We start from the raw sequence: 27,219 nt of genomic DNA, 5'->3' as shown, positions 1-27,219 counted from the left end.
CTTAACAAAAACCAGGGTGTTCCTGAGTTAAGGGTTTACCTCCTTTTTTCCTCATACTTCAACACCGGCTTGAATGTACTTTGTGAGGCTTTCCGTGTTATCGTGTCTCATAAGCCCAATCACTGCCATCTTTATGAGTCTATCAAATTTTGTTCATTCTAATAGAGCATTACGGATCATCAGACCAGATGTTTACTGATCTGTCTCTCTAATAGACTGAGCAATTCTTGTTGGGAGAAAATGGTTTCTTCAGTCCTGAATAGATTTTGACTTGTGGCTGACGCGGTGTCGGGGGCAGCTGTTTTACAATACGGCACCAGCTAAAGAGCAGATGGCAGATTAAAGCAAACATTTAAAAGCTTTTATAGCTATGAAGGCTTTTAAGGGTCTTTCATATACCTCTTTCTCGCCTTTCTTTCTTCCTTTGCCCTTCACCTAAACTAGAAATTTTTGCTTCATTTTAACCGACTTCCTGTTATCAAACATAATACCTATGGCAAAGATGACATGATGAGTTTGATGTTGAAATGCAAAAGAAATAATACTTGGGATGTTTTCCTTTGCTGCCTTCATTTTATTCTGTTTTTTTTGTGTGTGTGTGAGTGGGGAGAGGCTTTTCAGCTACTGTACGTGCTGTATTTTTACTTGAATCTTGGTTGCACGAGAAAGTTTCAAAGTGGCTCTGCGGTGAATGCTTCTGGCTACAATCAAGGCAGAGACTGCTCGTGCACTGGGGGAAATGCAGACAGATACAAATTTGGTTGCTCTCTGCTTTTAATTGCCGTTGTCCCGGTTTGGGTTTTCTCTGTGCTGCAGCTCTTGCTGACTGACCTGGGGAAGGGGTAGCGCCTTGGAGGGAGCATCTTCTCTGCAGTTTCCTTCTGGGGATAGGAAGTACCCTGTTGAGAGAGGGTGGTTTTATTTCCTCAGACTATTTATATCCACTGCTTATGCAGTCACAGATTTGTGGATGGGAAACAGGCTCTTTTGGAATAAAAAATCCTCCCAGACCAAATGCTTTTTGTCTTCTGTACCAGCTCCCTAATGGCTGCCATGTGTGAGGGGGTATGGATTATGGCGTTACCTCCTGGGGAAGTCGATTGAAGCTGTCTCTAGGAAGGCTCGCAACATTCTTTAGAACAGATTTTGGTCTCCCAGGTCTAAAAAATACATCCCAGGGAATAAGCCCACACTGGTACCGGGTTTGGGGGCACAGTGATCAGGTTCTGAGCCAAGGCCGAGATGAAATGGGCACGGCGGCAAGGCGGCCCGTGGTCACAGCAGAGCCATCGGTTTGTGGCTCTCCCAGCTGCTGAGCTGGCAGTCAGCGCAGGAATGTGGGGTTCTGAGGCCTGAATCCTGTTTGATAAATGTTCTAGTTCAGTTTTCTGGGATGTGAATTATAGCCGGGGAACTCGTTTTGTTTCCGTTCATGCTAATAATCTGAGAATGTTGCTCCGAGGGTTGTGCAGAAAACGTTTGAGAAAATGTTTATAGTATTTCAGGATTTCAAAACTGACATGAAGTTTGTGGACCCAAATGGTGTTTAATCCTCCGTTTCCCCTGCCCGAGCGGGAAGGGTTCAGCGTCGCGGTGTTCCTGTGTCAGATCTCAGCAGGGAGGCCGGGTCAGTACAGGGCGACCTTTCTTTGGCCAAGTTGGCAACAGGAAAGCTCGGCCAAGGTTAGTCTGTCTGTCCATCAGTCACTTTCTCTTGGCGATAAGGAGGGAATGCTGATCACTTACTTGGTTGCGGTCCTGTTTCGGCCCCTCAGTGGCTGCCTTGTGAGTAGCTGCCTCTTTCCAGGCACTGCTGTGTCACCCACAGCTTTCTAGGTCTTGTATGTTTCTAAGACTTTCAGTTCTGCACGATCACTCTGCTTGCTTTGTATTTTTCTTTCCTAAGGTGTTTTCAGGCTTTGTTTTATTAATACTATATTTAATAATATAATCATTGGAAGAAACACTGGCAGGTAGACTATAATTTTGTTCTTATTAATTGTTGGAGATACTGTCCCTCATAGAGAATTCTAGAGATCAAACCCCATTAGATCAATTGAGGAACATGGCTTTAAATGAAAATAATTTAGTCATTAGAATATTCATGTTAACTGATTTTCTAGTGGCATTCGAATCTTTACAATTTTAAGCATAGTGAATTACTTTCACTGAATCCTTTAAGAGAAAACGCTTTAAGATTGCTGAATTAGGACCTTTCTTGACGGAGCGGTGTTTTCCCCATTTACCCCCGAGGTTGAGAGAAGACTTAGGTTATGATACATAGACATTTCTGCTAAAAATGAGATGTTCTTTCCCATGGACACATGGAGATTTACAACATCATTTTGTTGTGTCTCCTGTGTGTATGTCCAAGCGTGGAGAGGTAGGGGTGATGGGCAAAGAGAAGGATTGTGTTAGTCACCTCCTGCACCTCCAAGATTTAAATTCGGATTCCCAATAGAATCTCTTTCAAAGGAGGAGTGCCATCCACCATCACCAGTCAGCAGGATTGCCCAGTTCTGAATGGACACGTTCCCAAGCCATGAGTCAGGATCACTTACCACGAGTCTTTCCTGAGCCCTGAACTGTAAAAACTGTTAGTTTAAATCTACTTGACTTCTGCAGGCAAAGTAAAAGTTTGAAAAATTAAAATTAAAAGTGAATTTTCTTCTAAGAATACTTGTAAAGGTTTGCTTTTCTTTGCCATAGGAAAGTGTTTGACAATTTGTTTTCTGGTCTTTGAGGAAAAAATGAATCCTACATACAGCAGTTACTAGGGAGTAACGGAACGGTAGCACCACTAATGCCCCTTCCTGTTTTTAATCTCAGTAAATAAGGAAATACATCTTTTTTTTTTTTTTTTTTTTTTGTGGTAAGTGGGCCTGTCACTGTTGTGGCCTCTCCCGTTGCGGAGCACAGGCTCTGGACGTGCAGGCTCAGCGGCCATGGCTCACGGGCGCAGCCGCTCTGCGGCATGTGGGATCCTCCCAGACCAGGGCACGAACCCGTGTCCCCTGCATCGGCAGGCGGACTCGCAACCACTGCGCCACTAAGGAAGCCCGGAAATACATCTTTTAAAAGAAAACATCAAATTGTGGTTTCATACATTTAAAAATGATGGTTCATTTTTGTGGAGGTGGGGGGATGGTGAGTGGGGAATGTCCAGGCTCTCTCTGCCCAGAATTGCCTAGATTATTACTCTAGATTGTTGCCTTCCAGAGACAACTTTGAGATATGCGATGATTTAAGTTTTTCTGTGGCTTTTCAGCCCGTAAAATGCTTTAAATGTCAGAGGTCCGTACTTTCGAAGAGTCTCCTCTTTGTATTTTCCCTTCTTGGTGATGGGTTTAGGTCTGGTGTCTCAGACTGGCCAAGTGAGTTTGTCACAGAAGATGGCTTTTTAAAGGACACCGAATTCTCATTACCAAACCCCCTCTATTCTGTCTGGGGAGGGTAGATGAAATAACCTTTCACATCCTTTCTGGGGCTCTGTAGTATTTATGCTGGTCCCAGCGAAGCAATTGGATATGAAAAAAAATTGTTTTTTTAAAACTTTTAAAGCAGTTCCTTTGAATGCATTCTTTTGTAAGAATTTGTGATTATTACCATTTCATCTTTAGACTAGAACAATCTGAAGTCATTGATAGATACTTTTTCATAGTTAATTTAAGCACAGTGAAAGAATGTTTTGCCTTCTGCTTTATTTTATGTATTTGAGACTCTCAAATTAATTTTCCTGTTAGTTTAAGAACTAACAATGCAATATATAGGAGCCTCAAATTTACAAACAAGTTGTGTTTTCAAAGTCTGTGTGCTAAATTGGCTGTTTTCAAAATATGGTCCCCGTTATTTATGTCAGTTGGGTTTTCTTACTAGTTCATATATGTCCTTATACTCCATAATGCAGTTAAACTGTGGAATGCCATCTAGTGATACCGTTTTGGTCAGATTCTGGCTTGGTGGGTCATGAACTCAGTGGGGACACACTAAACATCTCTTTCTATTTCTCTAGTGTCAACTCAGAATGAATTTAACAGCTTTATTTCAGGCATTGCTCGAAAACAGCCATGCTGGAGACTTAGTAATACCGTGGTGTATGTATACCCTTATGGAGAATTAATGAATTTGTACTGGTAGATTAATACTTTCCTTATATTTAAGAAAACATTTTTTTCTTTCGTAGCAACTGTTGAACCGTGCATACAAGTAAAAGAAAATATTTTGTAGAAAAATTCAAATATACAAAAGTAAACAAAATAATGTAATGAACCCCATATGAATTCATCAGTCTGCTTCACAGTTTTCCATTCTGGTCAATCTCATTTTATCTGTTCCTACCCATGCCTCCTCCTGTATTATTCTGAAGCAAATCCCAGATCAGATCTCTCATCTGTAAATATTTCAGTATGTATCTCTGAGATAAGAACTCTGTTTAAAAATATAAGCAGTGGGATTTCACTGTCACACCTAAAATAAAACAATTTCCTTCATATAATCTCTTAGTCAGTGTTCCAGTTACTAAACAGACATTTAAAGATGTGTTATATTATCCATGCATTGTGTATAAGCCTGTTGGTTCTTTTACAAAACAAATGCAAGAAGGAAGCAACTAGATATAAACTGTTGTAACTTTTGGGGGGAAGTGATCTGAAAGTTGATTTCTGTATGTTTTGAAGGCCATATTTTAGCTCCTGTTCCGAAAATAGTGGCAAATAACCATTCGTAATAACATGCAAAACAGCCCTTATGAGATACGAGTTTGCTGCCCTTTCAGGACTAAACCTGAGTTTCTTGCCCTGTCTTTTCTGTGACGTCCCGGGTTTCTTTAGCAGGGACGGTATTGATTTTTGCTCGTATGCTTTCGGTTCGGGTTGATGTTTAGCCTTTGACCCAGCCACTTTCTTACAATAAACAGTTTGTTGATGAGAGCAGCTGCCCAGCAGATTGTTTCCAGATTGTTCTCTCCTGGCTGAGGACGGAGTGCACCTTACGAAAAAGTCGGCTTGAAGCTTGCGGCTTCTACTTCCTATGGCTGTCTGCCTTTGAAGCCAACTGTCAGCCTCTGAACATTCTTCTATTTATAGCCAGTGAAGTGGTGTGAATCTGTGGCACTGGAAATGAGGCTTCACTTACTATCTTGACTATTTTATTCCCTGAATGAATATAGCAGCCTCTTCTAGAAGTTTCTGCCATATGAGCAATTCCTGATATTACAGTAGGAATTCCCAGCGTTGGGTATGTGGAAATGAGTGTACTGGGTGGTGCTGTGTAGGGAAGTAGACAGGACATGCTTTATGTTGTGTAGGAATCCATGCTCCTGGAATATTTAAAGATTTCCTACATAATTAAGGAGTGAGGTAACTTTCAAACCAAGGTAAGTATTATCTGCTTCATGTTATTATCTTGGCCTTTTAAAATAAAATTTCATATTTATCCTCCTTTCAAAAGACTACTTCTTTTTGTTGTTGTTGTTATTCTTTTTTTTTTTTAAGATGTTGGGGGTAGGCATTTATTTATTTATTTATTTTTTGCTGTGTTGGGTCTTCGTTTCTGTGCGAGGGTTTTCTCTAGTTGCGGCAAGCGGGGGCCACTCTTCATCGTGGTGCGCGGGCCTCCCACCATCTCGGCCTCTCTTGTTGCAGAGCACAGGCTCCAGACGTGCAGGCTCAGTAATTGTGGCTCACGGGCCTAGTTGCTCTGCAGCATGTGGGATCCTCCCAGACCAGGGCTCGAACCCGTGTCCCCTGCACTAGCAGGCAGACTCTCAACCACTGCGCCACCAGGGAAGCCCTGTTGTTGTTATTCTTAATGCAAGTGACTGGTACCCTAAGGATTTGGCAATTCATGTGACTCAAAGGCGCACCTTAGTTTGGATTTTTGCTGCTTCCCTAATCACCGTCCAGTTGTTACCTAGAATGGCCTGTCTGCTTGCAGCAACCTTCATTAAGGCAAGGTCGGAACTTTCCGCATCAGAGCCAACACTTTTTACTCAACTGGCCACCAGGGGCTGCTGTCAGAATGGTGTGGCTGAGCTCACCTCCCTAGAGGCAAGTTTACTTTTTCTACAACCAGTAAATTTTGTTAAGCTACCAATCCTGGTTTCAAAACTCAGGTCTCACTACACAGCCTCCAGTTACCAAGCCTGCTTATGGCTGTATCCCTTCCAGCCAGCTATTACGTAGAACCTGGACCCGATTCAAGACCTAAGATTAAGATTTGTGTGTTTTTCATTCAGTGCCAATAAGCTGTTATTAATACACTGATTCCACGTATACTGAAAAACTCCATGAAACGCACTGGGGTTTGTGCTCAGGGAAGAATGTCCTGCGTTTGGACTGTTCGAGATCGGGGCCTCTGGAGGCATGGCCTGTGACAATTAAAATCGGGTTTTTGAGGGTGGTGTTCTTGCCTGAAATGACCTTCGTTACCCTAGTGCAGGCAGCATGAAGGGTTGTGCTGATTCAACTAAGATGTGAATGCTAGAAGGTATTCTTGGTAGTAGTCATTTGGTTTTTCTTTTCTTTTTTTTAAACAAAGGCTGCATCTTTGATGATTCCAGGATTAACAGCAGAACAAAAATATCCAGTGAATGTTGGAGCTGGCAGAGGCCTTAGAGAGCTTCTGGAGCAAATCCCTTCGTTTCTCCTCAACTTTTTATTAAAAAAAATTAACACCTAAGCAAGGGTGAAAGAATAGCACACAACCCCCATGTAGCCTTCACCTGGATTCACCACTGGTTAACGTTTTACCACAATTTGATAAAGAGGGTTTGTTTTTTTCAAAAGATGTGTATGCTACTGTCTTCAAGTAAAACGCAAAGCACAGAACTTATTGTAAGTTATTTATGAGAGTATGAGTCTTCCACATTTTTGTTTCTAGGAGTTGGCAAGAGAGTGGCACTAGTTTCCACTTGGCCCTGGGCTCGTTTTCTTTATTTGAAGTAAAACCAGTAGCCTACTGGTTTGTAATGGTTCTGGATAGCTGGTTGTCACCCTACTGGGCTGTGGGCACATTCCATCTTCACATGGGCCAGCATGTACAAAATTCTTAGAATATATCTTAAAAGTCCTAAATTTTAGAACATAAAACATCTTAGAGCCACATGCTATGAGGACAACTAGTTGATCTTTTATGCCCAACAAAGGAATTCTACCAACCCTGATCTAGGAAAATTCCACTGATGACCATGTTATGTATATAGGATTTACAATTTTTCTTTCAGTTTTCCAACCCAAGTATTGTGACTTGGAACCTTAGATCTGACTGATTACTTTTATATTAAGGTTAAAAAAAATTTTTTTTTTTTAGGGTTTCCCTGGTGGCGCAGTGGTTGGGAGTCTGCCTGCCGATGCCGGGGACACGGGTTCGTGCCCCGGTCCGGGAGGATCCCACATGCCGCGGAGCGGCTGGGCCGGTGGGCCACGGCCGCTGGGCCTGCGCGTCCGGAGCCTGTGCTCCACAGCGGGAGAGGCCACAACAGTGAAAGGCCCGCATACTGCAAAAAAAAAAAAAAAAAAAAAAAATTTTTTTTTTTTGTAAAATAGTGTACAAATGCTGTTGTATTATGTGAATATCTGCCTACCCCATTAAACTGTAATACAAGATCATCTGAAGGCAAGGAACATAAGTTGTTAATACTTGTATCCCTTTTCCAGTATTTTGCCTATAGTAGGCGTTTAGTAAGTGTGTTTTGTTCGAAAACTTAAAAACATTTTGGCATTTCCCACTCAAGTATTGTGAAACGCTTCCTCCATTCCTCTGTCTGGGAGACCCGAGGGGCCTCAGGGGACAGGCCAGTAGTAAACAGCCCACGGGGCTTCGACTGGCTGCCCAGTCCAATCTGTCACCCTTTATAACGGGGTTTCGTAAACATCATGTTAGACATTTTAAAAGAATCAGCTGTTGATGTACCCGAGGAAAAGTGACAAGATGGAGCTTCATAAAAAAGTTGGAATAGTTTTGCAGAGCTGCCCTCTCCTTGTAGGACAGGTCAAGGGGACACCGTCGCTGCTCTAGACTGTTGGAAAGCTTTCTGCCTTCCCTGAATCCTCCTCGTACTGGCCACCTCTCTCTTTGCAGGTAACATGTATATCTTAATTTTGGAATCCTAGAGATGAGGTTACAGTTTTAACTGAGCATTTTAGCATTTGGGATGAAGCACCGAATCTTGAATGTTAAAGCTGAAAGGGGGATTTGCAGTTTTCTCGGTTTTTATTTATTTTTTAATTTAATTAATTTATCTTTGCCTGCGTTGGGTCTTTGTTGCTTTGCGCGGGCTTTTTCTAGTTGTGGCGAGCAGGGGCTACTCTTCCTTGCAGTGCACGGCCTTCTCATTGCAATGGCTTCTATTGTTGTGGAGCACGGGCTGTAGGCGCACGGGCTTCAGTAGTTGTGGCTCGTGGGTTCTAGAGCGCAGGCTCTGTAGTTGTGGTGCCCGGGCTTAGCTGCTCCGCGGCACGTGGGATCTTCCTGGACCTGGGCTTGAACCCTTGTGCCCTGCATTGGCAGGCGGATTCTTAACCACTGCGCCACCAGGGAAGGCCCAGTTTTCTTTTTTAAAAATGAGGAACTGGCAGGGCCTCCCCGCTAGTTGGGAGCAGAGCTGTTGACCAGATTCTGTGCTGGCGTCTCCTGCTCCCACGCTCCAGAGAGGCCAAGGCCAAGCTGCGGATGACACAGGTACTTAGTTTAGGATGACACAGGTACTTAGTTTAGGATGACACAGGTACTTAGTTTAGGATGGGTGGGGCCTTCTGAAGACAAAAAGCTGAGCGCTACAAGCCTGCTGCTGGCTCAGCATGGCGGACGGTCACATCTGTGCGTGCGCATGCGTGCTTGCGTGCGTGCGTGTGCGTGCGTGCGCGTGCTTGCGTGCTTGCGTGAGTGTGCGCCAGCCAGGACGTGGCCCCTCAGGGCGAGGCGCATCGGGCTGCCCTGCAAGCGCTCCCCTGGAGCGCTGCGCTCGCCGCCCAGAGCTTTCTTGGCTTCGCAGCCTACGCTCCTCGCTCCGGCAGGAACCTGTTTGTGTTGGCCTCCGACAAATGGCGGGCGTTTTACACGGGCAGGCTTAATGAAGGCCCTGGAGACTTCTACGGATGTTGAACCCAAACCCACAGGCCCCGTCAGTGTAAGTTAGCGCCTCTCGAGTAGGAGCGGTGGTTGAGCTCCGACCCGGAATGCCTCCCTTTCTTTTAGAGCCGGCCATGGCTCTACTTTTGGTCTCCGCCCTTGCAGAATAGATTTCATCTCTAAAATGAGCCCATTTGGCCCAGCGGATTACCTCTGTTTTACGGGTCCACCCCAGCCTTTTGTGGTCTTCGCTAGTTAGCAGGTAACAAAAAATGCGGTAAATCGTTTGTGGCTTTTCAAAGCCGGAGCCTGAGGGAAACCTTTACATAATAAAAGGAATACAGTTTAACAGACATTTATTGAGTGCCTATTGTGTCCCAGGCATTGGGGACTGGAAATGACTGACAAGTTCAGCTGGGGGTGTGGGCGGGGATCCTCCCATTCCTGGGGTTTAGATATCGGATGCCTTTTGTCATAAATCCTTTGGAGTTGCGGAGTTACCATTCCAAGTTTGGTCTGATCACTGTGAAAGATCAGGATGTGTGGAAGTTCATCTTGTTGCTGGGCATAGGTTGTGCCCCAGGGCAGAGATGTGAGAGGCAGTCACATCACACTTCCCCTTGTGTCCTCTCTGAGCAGTTGTGTCTGGCACTGTCCACTTTACCCTGTGCCCTTATTCTCTGCCGCTTCGCAGGCTCTGGTTACGCTGGCAGGAGGTGAGAGAGGTGGACGAATTTCCTCTCCGCCCTCTCTGCTTACACCCCCTGTGGGTAGCTCTGTCCTCTTGCTCCTCCAGGCTTGTTGCTGGTCCAGGTGCTTCCCCATCCCTGCTCATTAATTCTCTTAACTCTGCTCACAGTTCCTTAAGTAGCCCTTCCGTTGAAGTCTTTTTTTTTTTTTTGCTGCGGTACGCGGGCCTCTCACTGCTGCGGCCTCTCCCGCTGCGGAGCACAGGCTCCGGATGCGCAGGCTCAGCGGCCATGGCTCACGGGCCCAGCCGCTCCGCGGCATGCGGGATTCTCCCGGACCTGGGCACGAACCCGTGTCCCCTGCATCGGCAGGCGGACTCTCAACCACTGCGCCACCAGGGAAGCCCCCATTGAAGTCTTGAATATGCCATCTCTTTCTGGCTGAAACCGGAGAGAGGTGAACGGTAACTCACTTAAAATGATAAAAATTCACTTATTTGTGAAAAATGTCTTCGTCTGGGTTTGCCTAAGTAGAACACAGTTGACGGTAGTAGACCCAAGCTTCAGATTTAAGTTTCTCTTACCAAAGTTGAGAAACTTTGCCCACTACCTCTCTTTCTGCACCCCCACCCCAGCTCCAAGCCGCGTGGATCTATTTTTATCACTATTTCATAGTTGCGTATTATATATTGAGTTTATATCTTTCTTTGTGTTGCCTTAGGCATTTTGATAACAGTAAACAGGCTTTTCCTCTGTTGCTGCATTTTGGGTTAGCTTCTCTTGCTGAGGACCATGGGATAGGAATTAGAGCAAGGATTTGGGACCCAGACAGATTTGGGTTCGTGGGTTCAAATTCCAGCTCTGCAACTTACTGTCTGTGTGGTTTGGGCATCATTAACGCTGTCTTGTTCCGTTTCTTCTTCTGTAGATGGTGATGATAGTTCTGTGGAATTGCTGTGTGAGGGATGGGGTCCCGGTCTAAAGCACGAGTGTTCCACATGGAGTGAGTGTGCAATAAATGGTGCTTTCATACCGTGGATGTAGCCTAGTGCTTGATGGAAACAACTTAAAATCATTTAAAAAGAGACATTGCCAGCTATTTGTCCGTCTAGGTGGAAAGTCACTTGGGAGAAGTCTTGTTGTGAGAAGTCACCTTAGTAGCTTCCCTTGGTGATTCGCAGGTAAGTCAGGGAGGTATCCTGGGAAAAGCGTAGTCAGGCCCCCTGGTTAATGTGCCGGCTGCCCCTCCACTTCCTCTATGTATGCAGGGTGATTCGGCAGGGGGCTAGTGGACTGATTGCAGAGAGAGCAGGGAGCCTCTGGGGAGAAAACAGCTTGAGATTTTGAGCCGCCTCTCTTTTTTTAAAGTGAAATTAATTTCATTCACAGTGTTGTGCAACCACACCACTATCTATTTCCAAAACTTTTTCATCACCCCAAACAGAAACTCTATACCCGTTAATCAATAACTTCTCATTCTCTCTCTCATCAGCTCCTGGTGACCTCTATTCTACTTTCTGTTTCTGTGAATTTACTTATTCTAGATATTTCACGTAAGTGGAATCATACAATATTTGTCCTTTTGAGTCTGGCTTCTTTAACTTGGCATAATGTTTTCAAGGTTCATTTTTGTCATAGCATCTTTCAGAACTTTATTTCTTTTTATGCTTGAATAATATTCCATTGTGTATATATACCACATTTTGTTTAACCATTCATCTGTCCGTTCATCTGTCGACTGACATGGGTAATTTCCAGCTCTTGGCTATTGTGAACAGTGTTGTTCTGAACATTGGTGTTCAAGTATCTGTTCCTGTTTTCAGCTCTTCTGGGTATATACCAGGGAATCGCTGGGTTATATGTTAATTCACTTTTTTGAGGAACTGCCAAATTGAACCCCTTGTATTTTTTTTTTTTTTTTGCGGTACGCGGGCCTCTCACTGTTGTGGCCTCTCCCGTTGCGGAGCACAGGCTCCGGACGTGCAGGCTCAGCGGCCATGGCTCACGGGCCCAGCCGCTCCGCGGCATGTGGGATCTTCCCGGACCTGGGCACGAACCCGTGTCCCCCGCATCGGCAGGCAGACTCTCAACCACTGCGCCACCAGGGAAGCCCGAACCCCTTGTATTTTTGAGAGTCAGCATCACCAGACTCACTCTGATGAATTAATATGGACCTAACTGGAAAGAAGCATCATCAAGGGCCCCATGGGAGATCTTGCTGGCTTGGTGCCAGACTTGATACGGGGGGCCAGCGTGGGTGGTCTCAATCCCAGACGCCTAGGAGCAGAGAGGTGGTACACAGGAGTCCAGCTGGAGAGTCTCTCCCCATATAGTGAGGGTAGTGCTGCTTGGCCCAGCCAGTTATTGCCATGTGGAAGGAGTTTCTGTTTCTTCAAAAGAAGGATGTGAAATATCCTGATTTTTAAGTGTTAGCAACTAGTTCAAAATGGGTGGGCCAAGTAGAACGTTTCTCTGGGTTCATTTTGGCCCTTGGGTATCTGTTGGTGACAGTTGACCTGGATATTTGTGGGGATGGACTGCTTTTAGCAGTGTGTCGTCACTGAACCTAGAAGCCCCTCTAGGTCCATCCATTCCGGGGTGAGAGTGCTTGGGATCAGTGGCTGAGCATATCTGGGGAAGCAGGAAGGCAGGGGCCTTGGGAATCCAGGCTGGGGTGCAGTACCATCCTAGGAGGAATCTGGACAAGTTAGGCAAGGGTTGATCAGACTGCAGTGGGTCCATGGGAACTGAGACAGAGGTGTCTGCATGGGGAACAAATCAGAACACACTCATCTCAGACCCTGCCTGAGGCTCTGCTCTGCTTGGTTCTGGTGCTCAGAATAAAAGTTCACCCTGAAGGCTGCCACATGAACAATCCCAGCCTTAAATGAGGTCAGGACCAAAAACAGTCCCGCTCTTTCAGGAGTGTCATCTTTTGATTGTAAAGATCTGCTGTGCTATGTGCCTTCATCACTTCCTTGAAGACACTGAGTGAATGTGAAATTGGTTGTGAATATTTTGTTTGTAAAATACCAGCAGTAAGAACTTTTTTTTTTTGGTATAAATTTTCATATAAATTCTTCTACTTCTGTTTCCTCTCATATTTAACTGAGAATGAAAACACCCATAAAAAGAGCTTGTATTCTATGTCTTTGTAGATTCATTTTCTGATTTACCCACTTGTAAACTTATAATGTTGCCTAGCAACTTATAATGTTATGACTGAAGCGCAACTCATCTGATTATTTACAATGAGGCAAATGTGTCTCTGAGATAGGAAACCTTTAACAGTTATGATCAATTATTTGGTGTTTCTTGGGAAAAGGAGCACCAAAACACAAACAGAGTTGGCAATAAATATTTTGAATCCGATGCTGAATCAGAGGTATGGCTATGTTTCACCCATTGAATCTTGTTTAGATGGATAAAATTTAGCAGATAAGACAAGTGATGGGGTGGAATGGCTCTAATGTGACTGGACATAGCATACTGTACATCTCTGTACATCTGCTACACTCCCCGTATGACATGTTAACTAACCATGGAGTAGCCACTTGTGTGTGTATTTGCACTAAATATAAATTTAAGCATTAATTTCTTCAGAAGTAGGGACACTGGCGTTCTTTTTGGACATTAGTGAATATAGAGTCTCCTGGACTTCAGTCATTGTTTAGTGTTGCACAAGATTGTTGCAATTTGCTTTAAAAAATCAACTTTGGGATGACATATTCAAGAAAATGCACTTAATTATGTGTAGGGTTTGATAAACATATACGCTGGAGTAACCGTCGTTGCTATCAAGATAGAGACCATTTGCAGAATCCCACAAAATTCTCTTACTCTGTTTCTCATTCAGTCCTCATCCATTCTCCCACCCCCATGCTCATCCTTGGGCAATCACTGATCTGCATTCTATCATTATAGATTAGGTTGGTCTTTTCTGGAACTTCATCTAAATTGAATCATACAGTACATACTCTTCTGTCTTTTTAAATTTTATTTTATTTATTAAATTTAAAAAAATTTATTTTAATCAGCCTTGTGTTTTTGAGATTCATTCATTTTGGTGCCTATATGGGTAGTTAATTCCTTTTTTATTGCCAAGTAGTGTTCCATTGTATAGCTATGCCATAACTTACCTATTCTCCTGTTAGTGGGCATTGGGTTGTTTGCATTTTTTGGATATTACGAGTAAAGTTTGTACGACCATTCGTGTATAAGTCTTTGTTTGGATGTGTGTTTTCGTTTCTCTTGGTTAAATACCTAGGAATAGAATTTCTGGGTCATGTGGCAAGTGTATGTTTAATTTGATAAGAAACTGCCAAACTGTTTTCCAGAATTGTTGCCCTATTTTATGTTCCCACCAGTGATGTATGAGAGCTCCAGCTACTTCACATCTTTGCCAACACTAGATATTGTCAGAATTCAGAAATTTGTTCTTCTCTTTCTGGCTTACTTCACTTTGTATGACAGACTCATACAGAGTGAAGTAAGCCAGAGAGAGAAAAACTAATATCGTACATTAACGCATATATGTGGAATCTAGAAACATGGTACAGATGAACCCGTTTGCAAGGCAGAAATAGAGACACAGATGTAGAGAACAAACGTATGGACGTATGGGGGGAAAGCGGGGAAGGGGGTGGTGGTGGTGGGGGGATGAATTGGGAGGTTGGGATTGACATATATACACTAATATGTATAAAATAGATAACTAATAAGAATCTGCTGTATAAAAAAATAAATTTAATTTAAAAAAAAGAATTAAAAAACTTAACCATTCTAACGGGTGTGTTTTCATTTGTATTTCCCTGGTGACAAATGATGTTGAGCACTTTTCATGTGCTTATTGGCCATCTGATGTTTTCATTTGGCCAAATCTTCTTGCTGATGTTCTAAGTTGAATTGTTTTCTCATAATTACGTTTTAAGAGTTTTTTTTCCCCTTCATTCTGGATACAAGTCCTTTGTCAGATATGTGTATTAAGAATAGTTTCTCTCAGTTTGTTGTCTTTTCATTTTCCTTAACATTAACCCTTGAAGAGCAGCAGTTCTTAGAGTTCTTAATTTTTATAATGTCCAGCTTATCATTTTTTAAAAAAATAAATAAATAAATTTATTTATTTATGGCTGTGTTGGGTCTTCATTTCTGTGCGAGGACTTTCTCTAGTTGTGGCGAGCGGGGGCCACTCTTCATTGTGGTGCACAGGCCTCTCACTGTCGCGGCCTCTTGTTGCAGAGCACAGGCTCCAAACGCACAGGCTCAGTAGTTGTGGCTCACGGGCCCAGTTGCTCCGTGGCATGTGGGATCTTCCCAGACCAGGGCTCGAACCCGCACCCCCTGCATTGGCAGGCAGATTCTTAACCACTGCGCCACCAGGGAAGCCCTATCATTTTTTTCAATTTGATGGTTCACGCTTCTTTTGTTGTATCTGAGAAAAGATTTACCTATCCTAAGATCAGAAAGTTTTTCTCCTGTATTTTATTTTAGAAGTTTTATATTTTTACATTTAGATCTGTGATTCATTTCAAGTTACTTTTGGTATACATGTAAGGGTCAAGGTGTTTTGGGTTTTTTTTTGGTTTTTTGCATATGTGTGTCCCATTGTTTCAGCACCATGTATTGAAAAGATGATTTTTTTCAGGTTAATTACCTTGTTGAAAATCAACTGAACATATATGTGTGGCACTATTTCTGGACTCTGTTCTGTTTTTAGAAATATATGTCTGTCTGTAAGGAAATACCATACTGTCTTGATCCCTGCAGCTTTATAATAAATCTTGAAGTCAGACAGGTAAATCTTCCAACTTTTTTCTTCCCCAAATTGTTTTGGTCATTCTAGGCCTATTCTATATCTATGTAAGTTTTAGAAGGAGCTTGCTAGGATTTTGATTGGAATTGCATCGATTCCACAGATCAATTTGGAGAAGAATTGACGTCAATAATATTGCGTGTTCTGATCCATGAACATGGTATATCTCTTCAGTTATTTAGGACTTCTTTAATTTTAAATTCAGTAGTGTTTGTAGTTTTCAGTGTACAGTTCTGGCACATACTTTCTTTAATTTATTCCTAAATGTTTCAGATCTATTGATGCCGTTGAAAATGGTATTTAAAAAAATTCAGACTCCGGATATTCATGGCTAGAAATAAACCCAGTTTTTGTATATTGACCTTGTATTTTGCAACCTTGCTAAAAGTACTAGTTCTAGTACTTTTTTGGTGGATTCCTTGGAGTTTTCATGTTGTGTGCAACATGTCCCAATAGGAAACAAAGGCACATTCACTTTCCTTGAGAATAGCTAGTGTTTCCCTAGTGCTGTGGCTGGTTCAAAGTGGCCAGCATTTATGTGACTATAAAATGTTGTTTTTGGTTCCACCTAAATTGTATTTAATTAGCCTGAAATCTTAGAGAAAGGTAAATACTAAATTTTTGAAGTTCAAATGTTAAAAAAATAACATTAATTAGAAGGTTTTAATGAATTTCATTGGAGTGGAATTTGATAGCAGTTGTTTTATTTTCAACAGGACTGATTTGCCTTCAACGATTTCATATTTCTTTTTGATGCTGTGTATCCATTTCAAGGCCATCTCTTAGCATTGCCTTTTCTGGGTTTTCCCTCTTGATATACCTATTTATGTTTCTTACTTGTGGGATGTGTTTGGTAAGGAATTTAATATGCATTTATATGATGAATGCTTATTAAGCATGCAGCATTTGCCAGACTTGGTACCAGGTGCCATGGATACAGTGTGAGCCAGACAGAAACATGCATTTGCTGTCTTCATGGAGCTTACATTCTAGCAAGACAGTGGGACATTGAGTAAATGATTATACAAACTATGGAATTACAATTTGAAAAGTGCTATAAAGTCACTAAGTTTATGAAAGAGAGTCCTAACTTAGACTGGGACAGGCTGTGGGTCGGAGAAATCTTCCCTAAAGCAGTGACATTTTTGCATGCTCCGATAGTTGTGTTTATAGAGTTAGGTAGACTTGGGAGTAGGGGGTTGGTAATACTACTTATGCCAACCCATTTACCTTGATATATATGCTCCAAACTTTTTTCTTCAATAGCATTTCTACACCGCCTTAGTGGTCATTGGTAGAGTTAAACCAAGAATCATGAATTAATTCCTTTTACTTTTATGATAGCAGCTAATTCTGTAGCTCTGAAGTCATCATTGTAACTTAAGTCCATTTGAGAGGACATACCAGGCAGATTTGCATCAAACAGGTCGTAATTTTGATACTTCTTGTGACCAAAGTTTTATTCTCCTGTCTAGGGATAATGGGGATGGGCGACCCATGTGTACTCGGTTTTACTTGACTGCTTACAGTTGCATTTGACTATTGTGAATATAAATATTTAGGAGAATTATAGGTGGTATACAGTTATATTTCTTAATAAGTTCCATGCCTTGTTTTATATCTTTTTAGATTCTCTTTTTTCTGAATAACTTACTTGGCTCTGATTAAGTCCTGAAAGATTATATGAAAGAAGTATTTTAAAAAAAACCCTCATATACCTTGCTTACATCAATTTTAATTTATTTTGCATATTTGTGCATCTCTAAGTGTTGCTTTCAAAAACAAACAATTTATTAGATGAATGATACATAGATGGCCAGTTGGATAATTTGCTCCATAGGAAATTCCCTGCTTTATTCCTGTCTGAAAGGTCTACCTGGTGCTAGCTGTTTCTTTTTGGTTTTATCTTGATTTTCACAGACTTTGAATGGGGGATTCACATTGCCTACGCCTGCTGAATAACTGTTTAACTCTTGCTTTAATGTTAATGAAAACTGTTAATGAAACAGTTAATGAGTTAATGAAAACTCTTAATGAAACAGTTAATGAGTTAATGAAAACTGAAGTTAGTTAAGAAGTGTTTATTGTTCAGATTATTTCCCTCTCTTTTTTTATGATTTAACCTATTCACTGATGTATCTTTAGCCTGTGCAGTGCCCTTGTGAAATCCAGCTGTTCTGGGGAATGTGATGAAGGAAATTTGGATTTGTTCGCTTTATACTTTAAGGGCATTGACTAAAGTTTAAGGAGCAGAGTTGGTTATAACTAATGGCCAGGTTTGAGGTTTGGGCGTGTCTTAGTCAATGCAGGCTGCTGAAACAGGATCGCGTAGACTGGGCAGCTTATAAACAACAGACACTTATTTTTCATACTTCTGGTGGCTGGAGATCTGAGGTCAGTGTACCAGCATGGTGGTCCTGCTGAGGGCCCTCTCCCAGGTTGCAGGCAAACATCTTTTTGCCATGTCCTCACTTGGTGGAGAGGGTGAAGGATCTCTCTGGGATTGCCTTTTTTTCAAAAAAATAAATTTATTTATTTATGGCTGCATTGGGTCTTCATTGCTGCACGCGGGCTTTCTCTAGTTTCGATGAGCGGGGGCTACTCTTCGTTGCGGCGTGTGGGCTTCTCATTGCAGGGGCTTCTCTTGTTGTGGAGCACGGGCTCGAGGTGCACGGGCTTCAGTAGTTGTGGCTCGGGGGCTCCAGAGCGCAGGCCCAGTAGTTGTGGCGCACGGGTTTAGTTGTTCCGCGGTATGTGGGATCTTTCCGGGCCAGGGCTTGAACGTGTGTCCCCTGCATTGGCAGGCGGATTCTTAACCACTGCGCCACCAGGGAAGTCCTGGGATTGGTTTTTATTTTATTTTATTTTTATTTATTCATTTTTTTTGCGGTACGCGGGCTTCTCACTGTTATGGCCTCTCCCGTTGTGGAGCACAGGCTCCGGACGCGCAGGCTCAGCGGCCATGGCTCACGGGCCCAGCCGCTCCGCGGCATGTGGGATCCTCCCGGACTGGGGCACGAACCCATGTCCCCTGCATCGGCAGGCGGACTCTCAACCACTGCGCCACCAGGGAAGCCCCCTGGGATTGGTTTTTTAAAGGTACTATCCCATTCATGAGGGTTCTACCCTCATGACTTAATCATACCCAAAGGCCCCACCTCAAAATACCATCACCTTGGGGATTAATTAGAATTTCAACATATGAATTTTTGGGATACAAACATTCAGCACATAATAGGGGGTTACTTTTATAATTTATTCATTTTTATTCTTACTCCAGTAGAGTGTATATTAAAGAATTAATGGTGAACAGGGAATATTCCATTTAAAATTTTTCTTGGTTCTTTGTGCAAGGATGGAAAGTTAGTGCTGTAACTCCTGGTGGCTCACTTCAGCTTGACCTCTCCAGTGACTTTTCTGGTGCTCGTTCAAGCAGGATCACCCCGTGCCTGTCTCGTATAGCATGTAGCTGTGTGTGGCTGCAGAAAAGAAGAAAATCATGCCGACTGCTCACTCTGAATCAGAAGCACTAACCTTAGATGGACCTTGAATGCTTCTGGTTGCGCATACGATCTTCCCTGCTTCCTGCATTTTCTCACTCTCCTTTCTCAAACCTCCAGCACCTCCTTCCTCCTTTTCACTCTTGGCTGAGCCTCTTTCCTCCTATTTATAGAGAAGATAGAAGGAATCAGAAGATGATATCACCAGCACCCAGCGCCAGGACTCCCAACTGTGGGTGGCTTTGGAGCAGGGTGGTGGCAGTGTAGATCAGTTCCCAGGGCTGGCTGTGTAGCCAGCAAGGGGTGAGGAGGGCTGCGATCCAGTGGGGAAGCTGGGCTGGTGTCCCCAGAGGTGATGTGAATCCTGTCCATCCCAATGGATAAAGGGCTCTGCTTTCAAGGAAAACCTGTTTACCTGTTTTCTTTTCTCCATAGGACCACTCACATTGTCATTAAAAAAAAAATCATGCTGTTATTTCTCTCGTTTAATAACCAAACAAAACCTGTTTTGACTTCATTCCTCCCTGTAGCCACTGTCCCATTCTTCTTTTTCCTTTAGAGGAAATTCCTTGGCAGTGTTTTGTCCTCGGGGTCTACAGTTTCTCTCCCTCCCCAGACAGGCTGTTGGTTACTTCTCAGTCCTCTTTTTACTGCCCTGTCATCCTCTTCTGCCTTCTTGCTGCCTGCAGAAGTGGACTCCCAGGACTGCCTGGACACTCTGCGCCAGCACGTGCGTGTGTGTACGTGCACACACACACACACTTGAAGATTCTTGTGCTGTAATATGTCTCACCCTCTGGGTTTCTTCTGATCACTTCCTTTGAAGCCATTTAACCTGTTCCTCTAACCTCTGTATTTTCTGCAAATTGCAAGTGAGTTTTAAAGCTTCATTGATAGAATTTAGCTAAATGACATTTCATCTTTGAAGCTGCTTCTCTTAGGCACGTGGAGCTTTGGGACAGACCCCTGATATTAACAGAAGGACTCATCTCCTCTTTGGAAGTGCCTGGCATTTGCATGAAGGTGGCCCAGGAGTCCAGAGCAGCATTTACTGTGACTGACAGATTTTAGTATGTTTTGCGCTGGCCTCTCAGGATGCTGACTCCCCCCAACCCCCTGATGCTCCACCCCAGGAGGAGGCCCCGGGGGCTTTCAGGGTCCAAGAGGAAGTTGCAGCCTCTTGGGAGGGTGGGTAGAGAGCTCTGTACTAGGTTAGATAATATCTCCTGTGGTTCTGCCCTCCCCTGCTTGGGGAGGCAAAGAGAAAAGCCTCTTTGGGTACCCCGTTACTTTCACTGTTGGTAACCCGTCAGTGGCTGGTGATGGTCAACTTGTCTATGAGAGGAGGTGGAGGTCCTGCAGAGGCTGAGAGCGAATTCTCTAGTATCTTAGTACTTTGTCTTCTGTGACTTTTCACCTAGGTTTTTATTTCCCCAGATGCGATAATGAATTTCCTTGAGGGTGGAAATATAAAGTTATAAATTTTCTGTAAAATTCATAGAGGACTAGAGAATCACTAATGAACTCTAGAACTGGAGAGGACTTTTGAGAATTTAGGATATAGTTAGTGTAGGATAGAAATGTACTTATTTCCCTGGATCTTGGTTTCTGAACAGTTTATTTTTATAATATAGGTATATTTAGTTACTTATTGTCTATTGTATAATAGTTTATATGTTCAGACTATGTTAATCTAGCTTTTATTGGTCATGAATTAGGACGTTCTTATATTACCAAAATGGCATTTTAAGGAAAAGCTACCATCATCTAACATAATGCCAAATTATGACCTTTCCATTTCTTTCTTTATGACACAGGAAATCCGGGATCCTCTTATGCAGTGGCTGGGGAAACATGTGGATGCTGAAGGAGTAATAAAATCCAGCAAGCTCTCCCTTAAATTCGTTTCATCCTACACGTCTGAAATAGAAATCACCCCATCTGCTATACCTGTGGTGACTGACATAGAGACCTTCTCATCAGAAAATTTTAACTTTGAGATCTACCAACAAAATTTGCAGACAGAGAAACTTGGAAAAGTAATTCTGTTTGCTGAAGTGACAACCACCACAATGAATCTTCTGGACGGGTAAGTTCTGGCCAGGCTGGCTTCTCTACCTGCTTGGAGGAATCCAGTTATGTTGATCGTTCTCTCTAACCAGTGCTGGGTGAGAGGGATAGAGATTTAGAACGATAACTCTTAATAAAGCACTAGCAAGATGGGAGTACCCTGTCCTAGAGGAGTTAAAATGTAGGAAAAGAAATTAAAGTTCTTTGGTCAAAGATTTGTGTTTTAAAGAATGGGGTATTTTTGTGCTTTGTGACTCTCTTCCTTTAATCTGGCCTTTCAGAATGTCTTTGGAAAAAAGAACATTAGGAAAAAAGATGTTTAGCAGGTGGCACGGGTGTTCATGTTACCGCTTTACATTTGTGTTGTTATAATCAGTGTTAAGATGTTATAACCAGTTTAAGATGTTTTGCAGGAGCATTAGGATAGCAAATTTGAATGACATGTAAGCTGTGTTAAATTAAATAAATTAGAGCTTTGTACTTTGAAAACCTGTTTTGGTATGTTCCTATCCAATGCATTTTTAAAGCACTCTGTAATCCCATTTGGATGTTCAAGATTTACTCTTATTGCAACTTTTCCTTTTTATTCCTTCTGTTTCATGGACTTTGATTAAAGGTTTAAAAATGGCAAACAGATGAAAGGAATTTTTAAACTCCAAATTAGTCAGTATTAGGTAATACTCTTATGTTGAGATAGATAGTTTAAAAAGGAGGGTTATAGAGGGAGTGACTAAGAAAAGCATCTTCCTTCAACATGGGACTAATATTTAAGGAATGTAAGACTCCACCCCCCAGCCCCCCATTTAGTTTCTAGACACTTTCACCTGCGGGACTGCACAATTAGACAGATACGTAGTTCAACATATGGAACGTGTGGAAGTATTTTGGCTTTTCTTCTTAACAATAATTTCTGGATTTGCTAGTATGTTGATATAAACTGATGAGATCATTTTAGGATTTCATGACTGTCATACTCACAGTCATGGAAATGGCAATTTTAGTGTACGTATAGGATGTAGGAAAAGCATTAATATTATGGGGGAATTAGCAGAGTGAGGAGGTGAAGTAAGAAGGGGAATGTGAGCAATGGTAATGAACAGTTCTTGTTGCCCGAGTTGTTTCGTGTTGTCATAGGTACTTTTTTTTTTTCTTTCAGTGTTCCCATCCTCTCCTGCCTCTACTCCCCTCCCCCTGCCAATCCCTTGAATCCCTGTAGAGAAGAAAACACCTGTATTTGTATGGAGCAGTTATTACTTGCTTGTACAAATTCTGTGATAATCTTTTGTTACTGCAGTGAACTATATTATATCGAAAAGGTGACCCATTATAATCATATTTTCCAAATAAAAAATGAGACACAATATTTAACAAAAGGTTTTGGGGGGTGAAATTCAGATGGAAAAACGTTGGCACTTCCAGACCATTTTGGCTGTTTTTGTGGACAACAGTGAAGAATATTTTGTGTTGGGGAAATCTTGAAACTTTGAGATTATTGCTGTTGAGTTTGGGCAGTGTATTACCAAGAGGGCTGTGAGTGCCTTGCTAGGGTGGGTAGACCAAGGCTCCTGTGTAATCATATGGTTAGGTTTCCTTATACCCTGGTGAGGCTGTGTTGTAGGATGGGAAAGAAATGCCGTGTAAATAAGTTTTATTACGCTTGAATATCTGTAAGTTCAGTTTTGATATTGAACTTTTTTTGAAAAATGAAAATTCCACCTTAAGCAACTTGGGTCTGTAAAAGTGTGCTTGAGCTCGACAATAGTGGAGTCGGGAAACTTCTGTAGGGTTAAAGCTTGTTACTTTTACAAAAGAGAAACATTTCAGCTTTTCCAAAGAGCATTTAGGAATCTTTGTTTCTTTTCTTGTCTAGTCTCCAGAGTGTGGATGGTAAAATGGCTTTGATGATTACTGATGAAGCTCTGCTTCGCACAGAGCAGATGTTGAATAAGCAGTCGTCTTTCACCATGACTTATCATAGATGTCCTCTTCCACTGCACACGTGGGTTCCTTCCTAACACTAAGAGACAGGTACTCACTGCAGCCTACTGAGTCAGCGAGGCTGGTGAGAGGTTCCTGGGCGGCTGTAGCCTTTTTTACAAGGAACTTGAAGAGGTCACCTTGGTGTCAAAAAGCTCCCAGAATTATCCACAAAGGGGTCATGAGATAGGTAAATGAAACATATTGATTATTATTTTCTAAGAGGAAGAGTAAAGACATTTCTACAGCTAACATTGTATTTGATCCTATAAATGAGCTACTCTTATGGAAACAGTATATTGTTGTGGTTATAACAACAATAATAGTAGCTAATAGGTATTGAAAGCTTTTATCTTCCATACACTGCTTTTATGTACTTTATATGTATCGACTAATTTCATACATCACACCAGTGTGTAGAATGCTAGGTAACAGAATTTATTGTATGTGGAATTGTTCCTGTTTCTGACAAACACTGACATTTTGTTTTCAGAGCTTTTCCCTATAATGATACAGCTTCTAACAGACGTGTGCTCTACCTCCCAAGCTACCGAAGGCCAGGCCTCGATTGAATGCTTTGCTGCTGCATGACAGTGTTGATTAGCGGTGAACCTGTGAGACCCATGTCCTTGCCAGCTGCCCCCGCCCAGACCCCCTCTGCATTGTTAGGCCTGTTTCTTGTGATGAGCACAAGATCTAAGCCCTAGCACATCCCATTCAGGTACCAATTTCTAGGTCAGTTGGGGTTAGGTTCAGCTGTGTGAGACAGTGATCCCCCCAATTAAAGTGGCTTAAATAGGATCGAAGTTTTTTACTGTATATGAGATGGACTGAGATGGACAGCCTAGGGCTGAGTGTGGCTCACAGTGTCCAGGACCCAGTTGAGTTGCTTTGTCACTCTCAGGAAGTGGTCCAAGAGGCGACCCACTCATTTATATTCCCTCTCATTGTAGCCGGTAAGCAGAAGGAGAGGGGATAGTAGCGTGTGCCCCCATTCTTTTTTTTTAATATTTTTAAAAAATTTATTTATTTTTTATTTATTTTTGGCCACATTGGGTCTTCGTTGCTGCACATGGACTTTCTCTGGTTGTGGCCAGCGCAGGCTACTCTTCGTTGTGGAGTGCTGGCTTCTCACTGCAGTGGCTTCTCTTGTTGTGGAGCACGGGCTCTAGGCACGGGCTTCAGTAGTTGTGGCACGCAGGCTCAGTAGTTGTGGCTCGTGGGCTCTAGAGCACAGGCTCAGTAGTTGTGGCCCACGGGCTTAGTTGCTCCGCCGCATGTGGGATCTTCCCGGACCAGGGCTCGAACCCGTGTCCCCTGCATTGGCAGGCAGATTCTTAACCACTTTGCCACCAGGGAAACCCACCCCCATTCTTTATGGACTCTTTCAGAAGTTGCTCATGATATTTTTGTTTATATCCCAGGGCTAGAACCTAGTCACATGACCATATTAACCTACAAAGAAGGCTAAGAAATAACTGTGGTCTTTATACTTGGCACCCATGAATCCACTGGATATTAGGGTTCTGTTACCAAGGAGGAGGGGAGGTAGGTAGTAGAGGACGCTTAGAAGTCTTTGAAACAAGCATGTACTTTCTGTGTGTTGGACTCCTAAAAAAATAGCAGGAGGCCTTTAGGTAGCATATACATTATGATGGCCCCAATGCTTGCAAAATTTAAAATCATAGGTGGAAATAATTATTTGACAGGTAACTCTGGTTTTATTTCACTGCTTGTTCAGTGCCATTACAGGTATTTTTCTTGTGTTATTATAAATCCAGGAGGATTTGGAAATTTTTCTTTTAACAGATTATTGGAGGATATATTTTCTTCTTTGACCACAAACCCAGCTTAAACTCCTGTGGCACTGAGGTGGCACTGAAAGCTTTCCTTTGACCTCTGGATAAGGGAGCGCGCTGGTCTTGAAGCCATGAACCACCACTACCATCACCTCCTGCCCCACCCTGTGAATTTTAAAGCTATGTTAGTGGTTCTGTGGAGGGGAAAGAGCTCTGGTGGGGAGGAGTGGCGGAGGGAAGTACGGGAGTTGCTTGCCGATTACGTCAAGGTACTGTGGACTCCCCCTCCAAAAATAAAGCGCGAAAACCATGTGAATGAGTGATGTTTCCTCGCTAGTCTGACTTGGCTGTGCCACCCAACCAAGTCTGGTTGGAAGAGGTAGTTTTACCCTGTATCCCGCATCCCAGTCCTTTTTTCTGACACATATTTCTGACCATTAAATGCATTTTCTACTCTGTTGTCAGGGTAACACCTTTTGGATGAAATGCTGGTTTTGATTGACTTAGGCGGTCTTTCTTTTTTTCCTCCTGTGTTATTTCCTGGTAGGTTTCCCTCTGACCAGTTAGCTCAGCTGGTTGGTAGAGACCCAGGGGTATGGGTTTAGTACACTGTCTGGACCAGTGAACTTTACTGTGTTCCATGGTCAGTCCTATAGCTACAGACCCAGGAAGCCATTTGAAACTGTGAGCTGTTGTTGGTGGGGCCTTCCAGACAAGGGGGTGTGGATGGGCCACTGCTCATCCCTCGTCACTCCTGGACAAGCACCTCCAGGTGCCCCCTCTGCCCTGGTTTGGTCAGGAGTGCTGCACATCTTGTTCAATCTCCTGATGAGTGATGATTGGCCCTCATCTGTGGGGAAGGCGGGAAGGGGGAAAGCTAGACCTTGGAGCACTGGGTTTAGGGTAACTGAGTCATTGTGACAGTTGTGGAATCGTCTTTTATTTGACTGATAGTATCTTTTTTTTTCCTCGGTATACGGGCCTCTCACTGTTGTGGCCTCTCCCGTTGCGGAGCACAGGCTCCGGATGCGCAGGCTCAGCGGCCATGGCTCACGGGCCCAGCCGCTCCGCGGCATGTGGGGTCTTCCCAGACCGGGGCACGAACCCACGTCCCCTGCATTGGCAGGCGGACTCTCAACCACTGCGCCACCAGGGAAGCCTGATAGTATCTTTTTTGACGACTTGCACCAAGCCTCTGTTGGGTATGGAAACGACTTATGTGTGAAGCCACAGTGTGTGGTGAGCCAGATGAACACAAACTTGTTTATACTGATTCCCTTTGCATACTTGTACATCCCGACTAAACTGGCCACGGATGGGCTACTTTTTATTTGTAAAGAGTAACTTAGATTCCTTTATTACGGAAGTTTATCTTCTAACCATTGTTTTAAGTCCTTTGATTTTTCAGGCTTAAGTTTGCCTTCATCATACATGGAATAAGCATTTACGGAGTGCCTGCTGTACGCCAGGCACTGTGTTAGGCACTGGAGAGAGAATGATGGGGAGTGTACTGTCCTTGCCTCACAGTGCGTTGGAAGATGCAGATCCCAGTGCACAGTGAGTTCATACAGATCTCTGCACCCTTGGTCTGAGCCTGGTAGTTCGGGCAGAAAGAGAGAAGTAGGCGCAGCAGATAACACGATGCTGGGAGAGAAGTAGACTGATCAGTGAAGTTTTGGGAGCAGTTACTGTGTCAGGCATTGTCCCTAATGCCTAAAGCTCACAGTCTGGTAGGGAAATGCTGGAACTTAAGACTTTATCACCAACTATCTATGTAACCTTGACAGTCTCACCCTCCTGGGCCTTGCTTTTCTTAACTGTGAGACCTGGGCGCTAGACACACCCCAGGCCCTTTGATCAAATGATCCTGGAGTCAGAATCCTATACCCCGCCAAGCCTTTCTGGCTCTCAGTAGCCTCCAGTGCCTTTAGAGGGCTGAAATGGTTTTGTGAACTAGCTTCATGTTAGTTGAGGAAAACTTGCTTTGGAAACAGTTGACTTTCTACAAGCAAAGGGAAAGAAATGGAAACCAATCCCATAAAGTCATTAAAAATATATTAGGGGGAAATTGCACTGGGGAGAATAGCCAGCATCATTTAAGAAAGACGGTATTTTTGTTTCACAATTTGGGGCCAGTCCCAGGTTTTCACCTCTATGCATACGTGTCTAGTCAGTCCCAAACATCTCTTTCTGCCTTTCTTCCCTTCTGATTCTGCTCCCCTAACTCGCTCTACTGCGCACCCTCCTCCCCAGAAGTTGAGGCCTGAGAGGACAGAAATTGGACTGGAACTAATTTAATGGCT

The 27,219-nt window shown here is 43.1% G+C and overlaps 1 protein-coding gene across 1 annotated transcript in view; it reads left to right on the top strand.

The window, feature by feature from the left end:
* The window catches only part of HLCS (holocarboxylase synthetase), a 198,094-nt gene that overhangs the window by 36,156 nt on the left and 134,719 nt on the right, over positions 1 to 27,219 (top strand). The window contains exon 6 of the mRNA XM_060150917.1: positions 20,888 to 21,159. Within this exon, the coding sequence (XP_060006900.1) occupies positions 20,888 to 21,159 (272 nt within the window). The remainder of the gene's footprint in view (positions 1 to 20,887; positions 21,160 to 27,219) is intronic.

This window comes from Lagenorhynchus albirostris, chromosome 5 (genome assembly GCF_949774975.1).
Source record: "Lagenorhynchus albirostris chromosome 5, mLagAlb1.1, whole genome shotgun sequence".
NCBI classification, from domain to species: domain Eukaryota; kingdom Metazoa; phylum Chordata; class Mammalia; order Artiodactyla; family Delphinidae; genus Lagenorhynchus; species Lagenorhynchus albirostris.
This window is presented reverse-complemented; position numbering and strand designations above follow the sequence as displayed.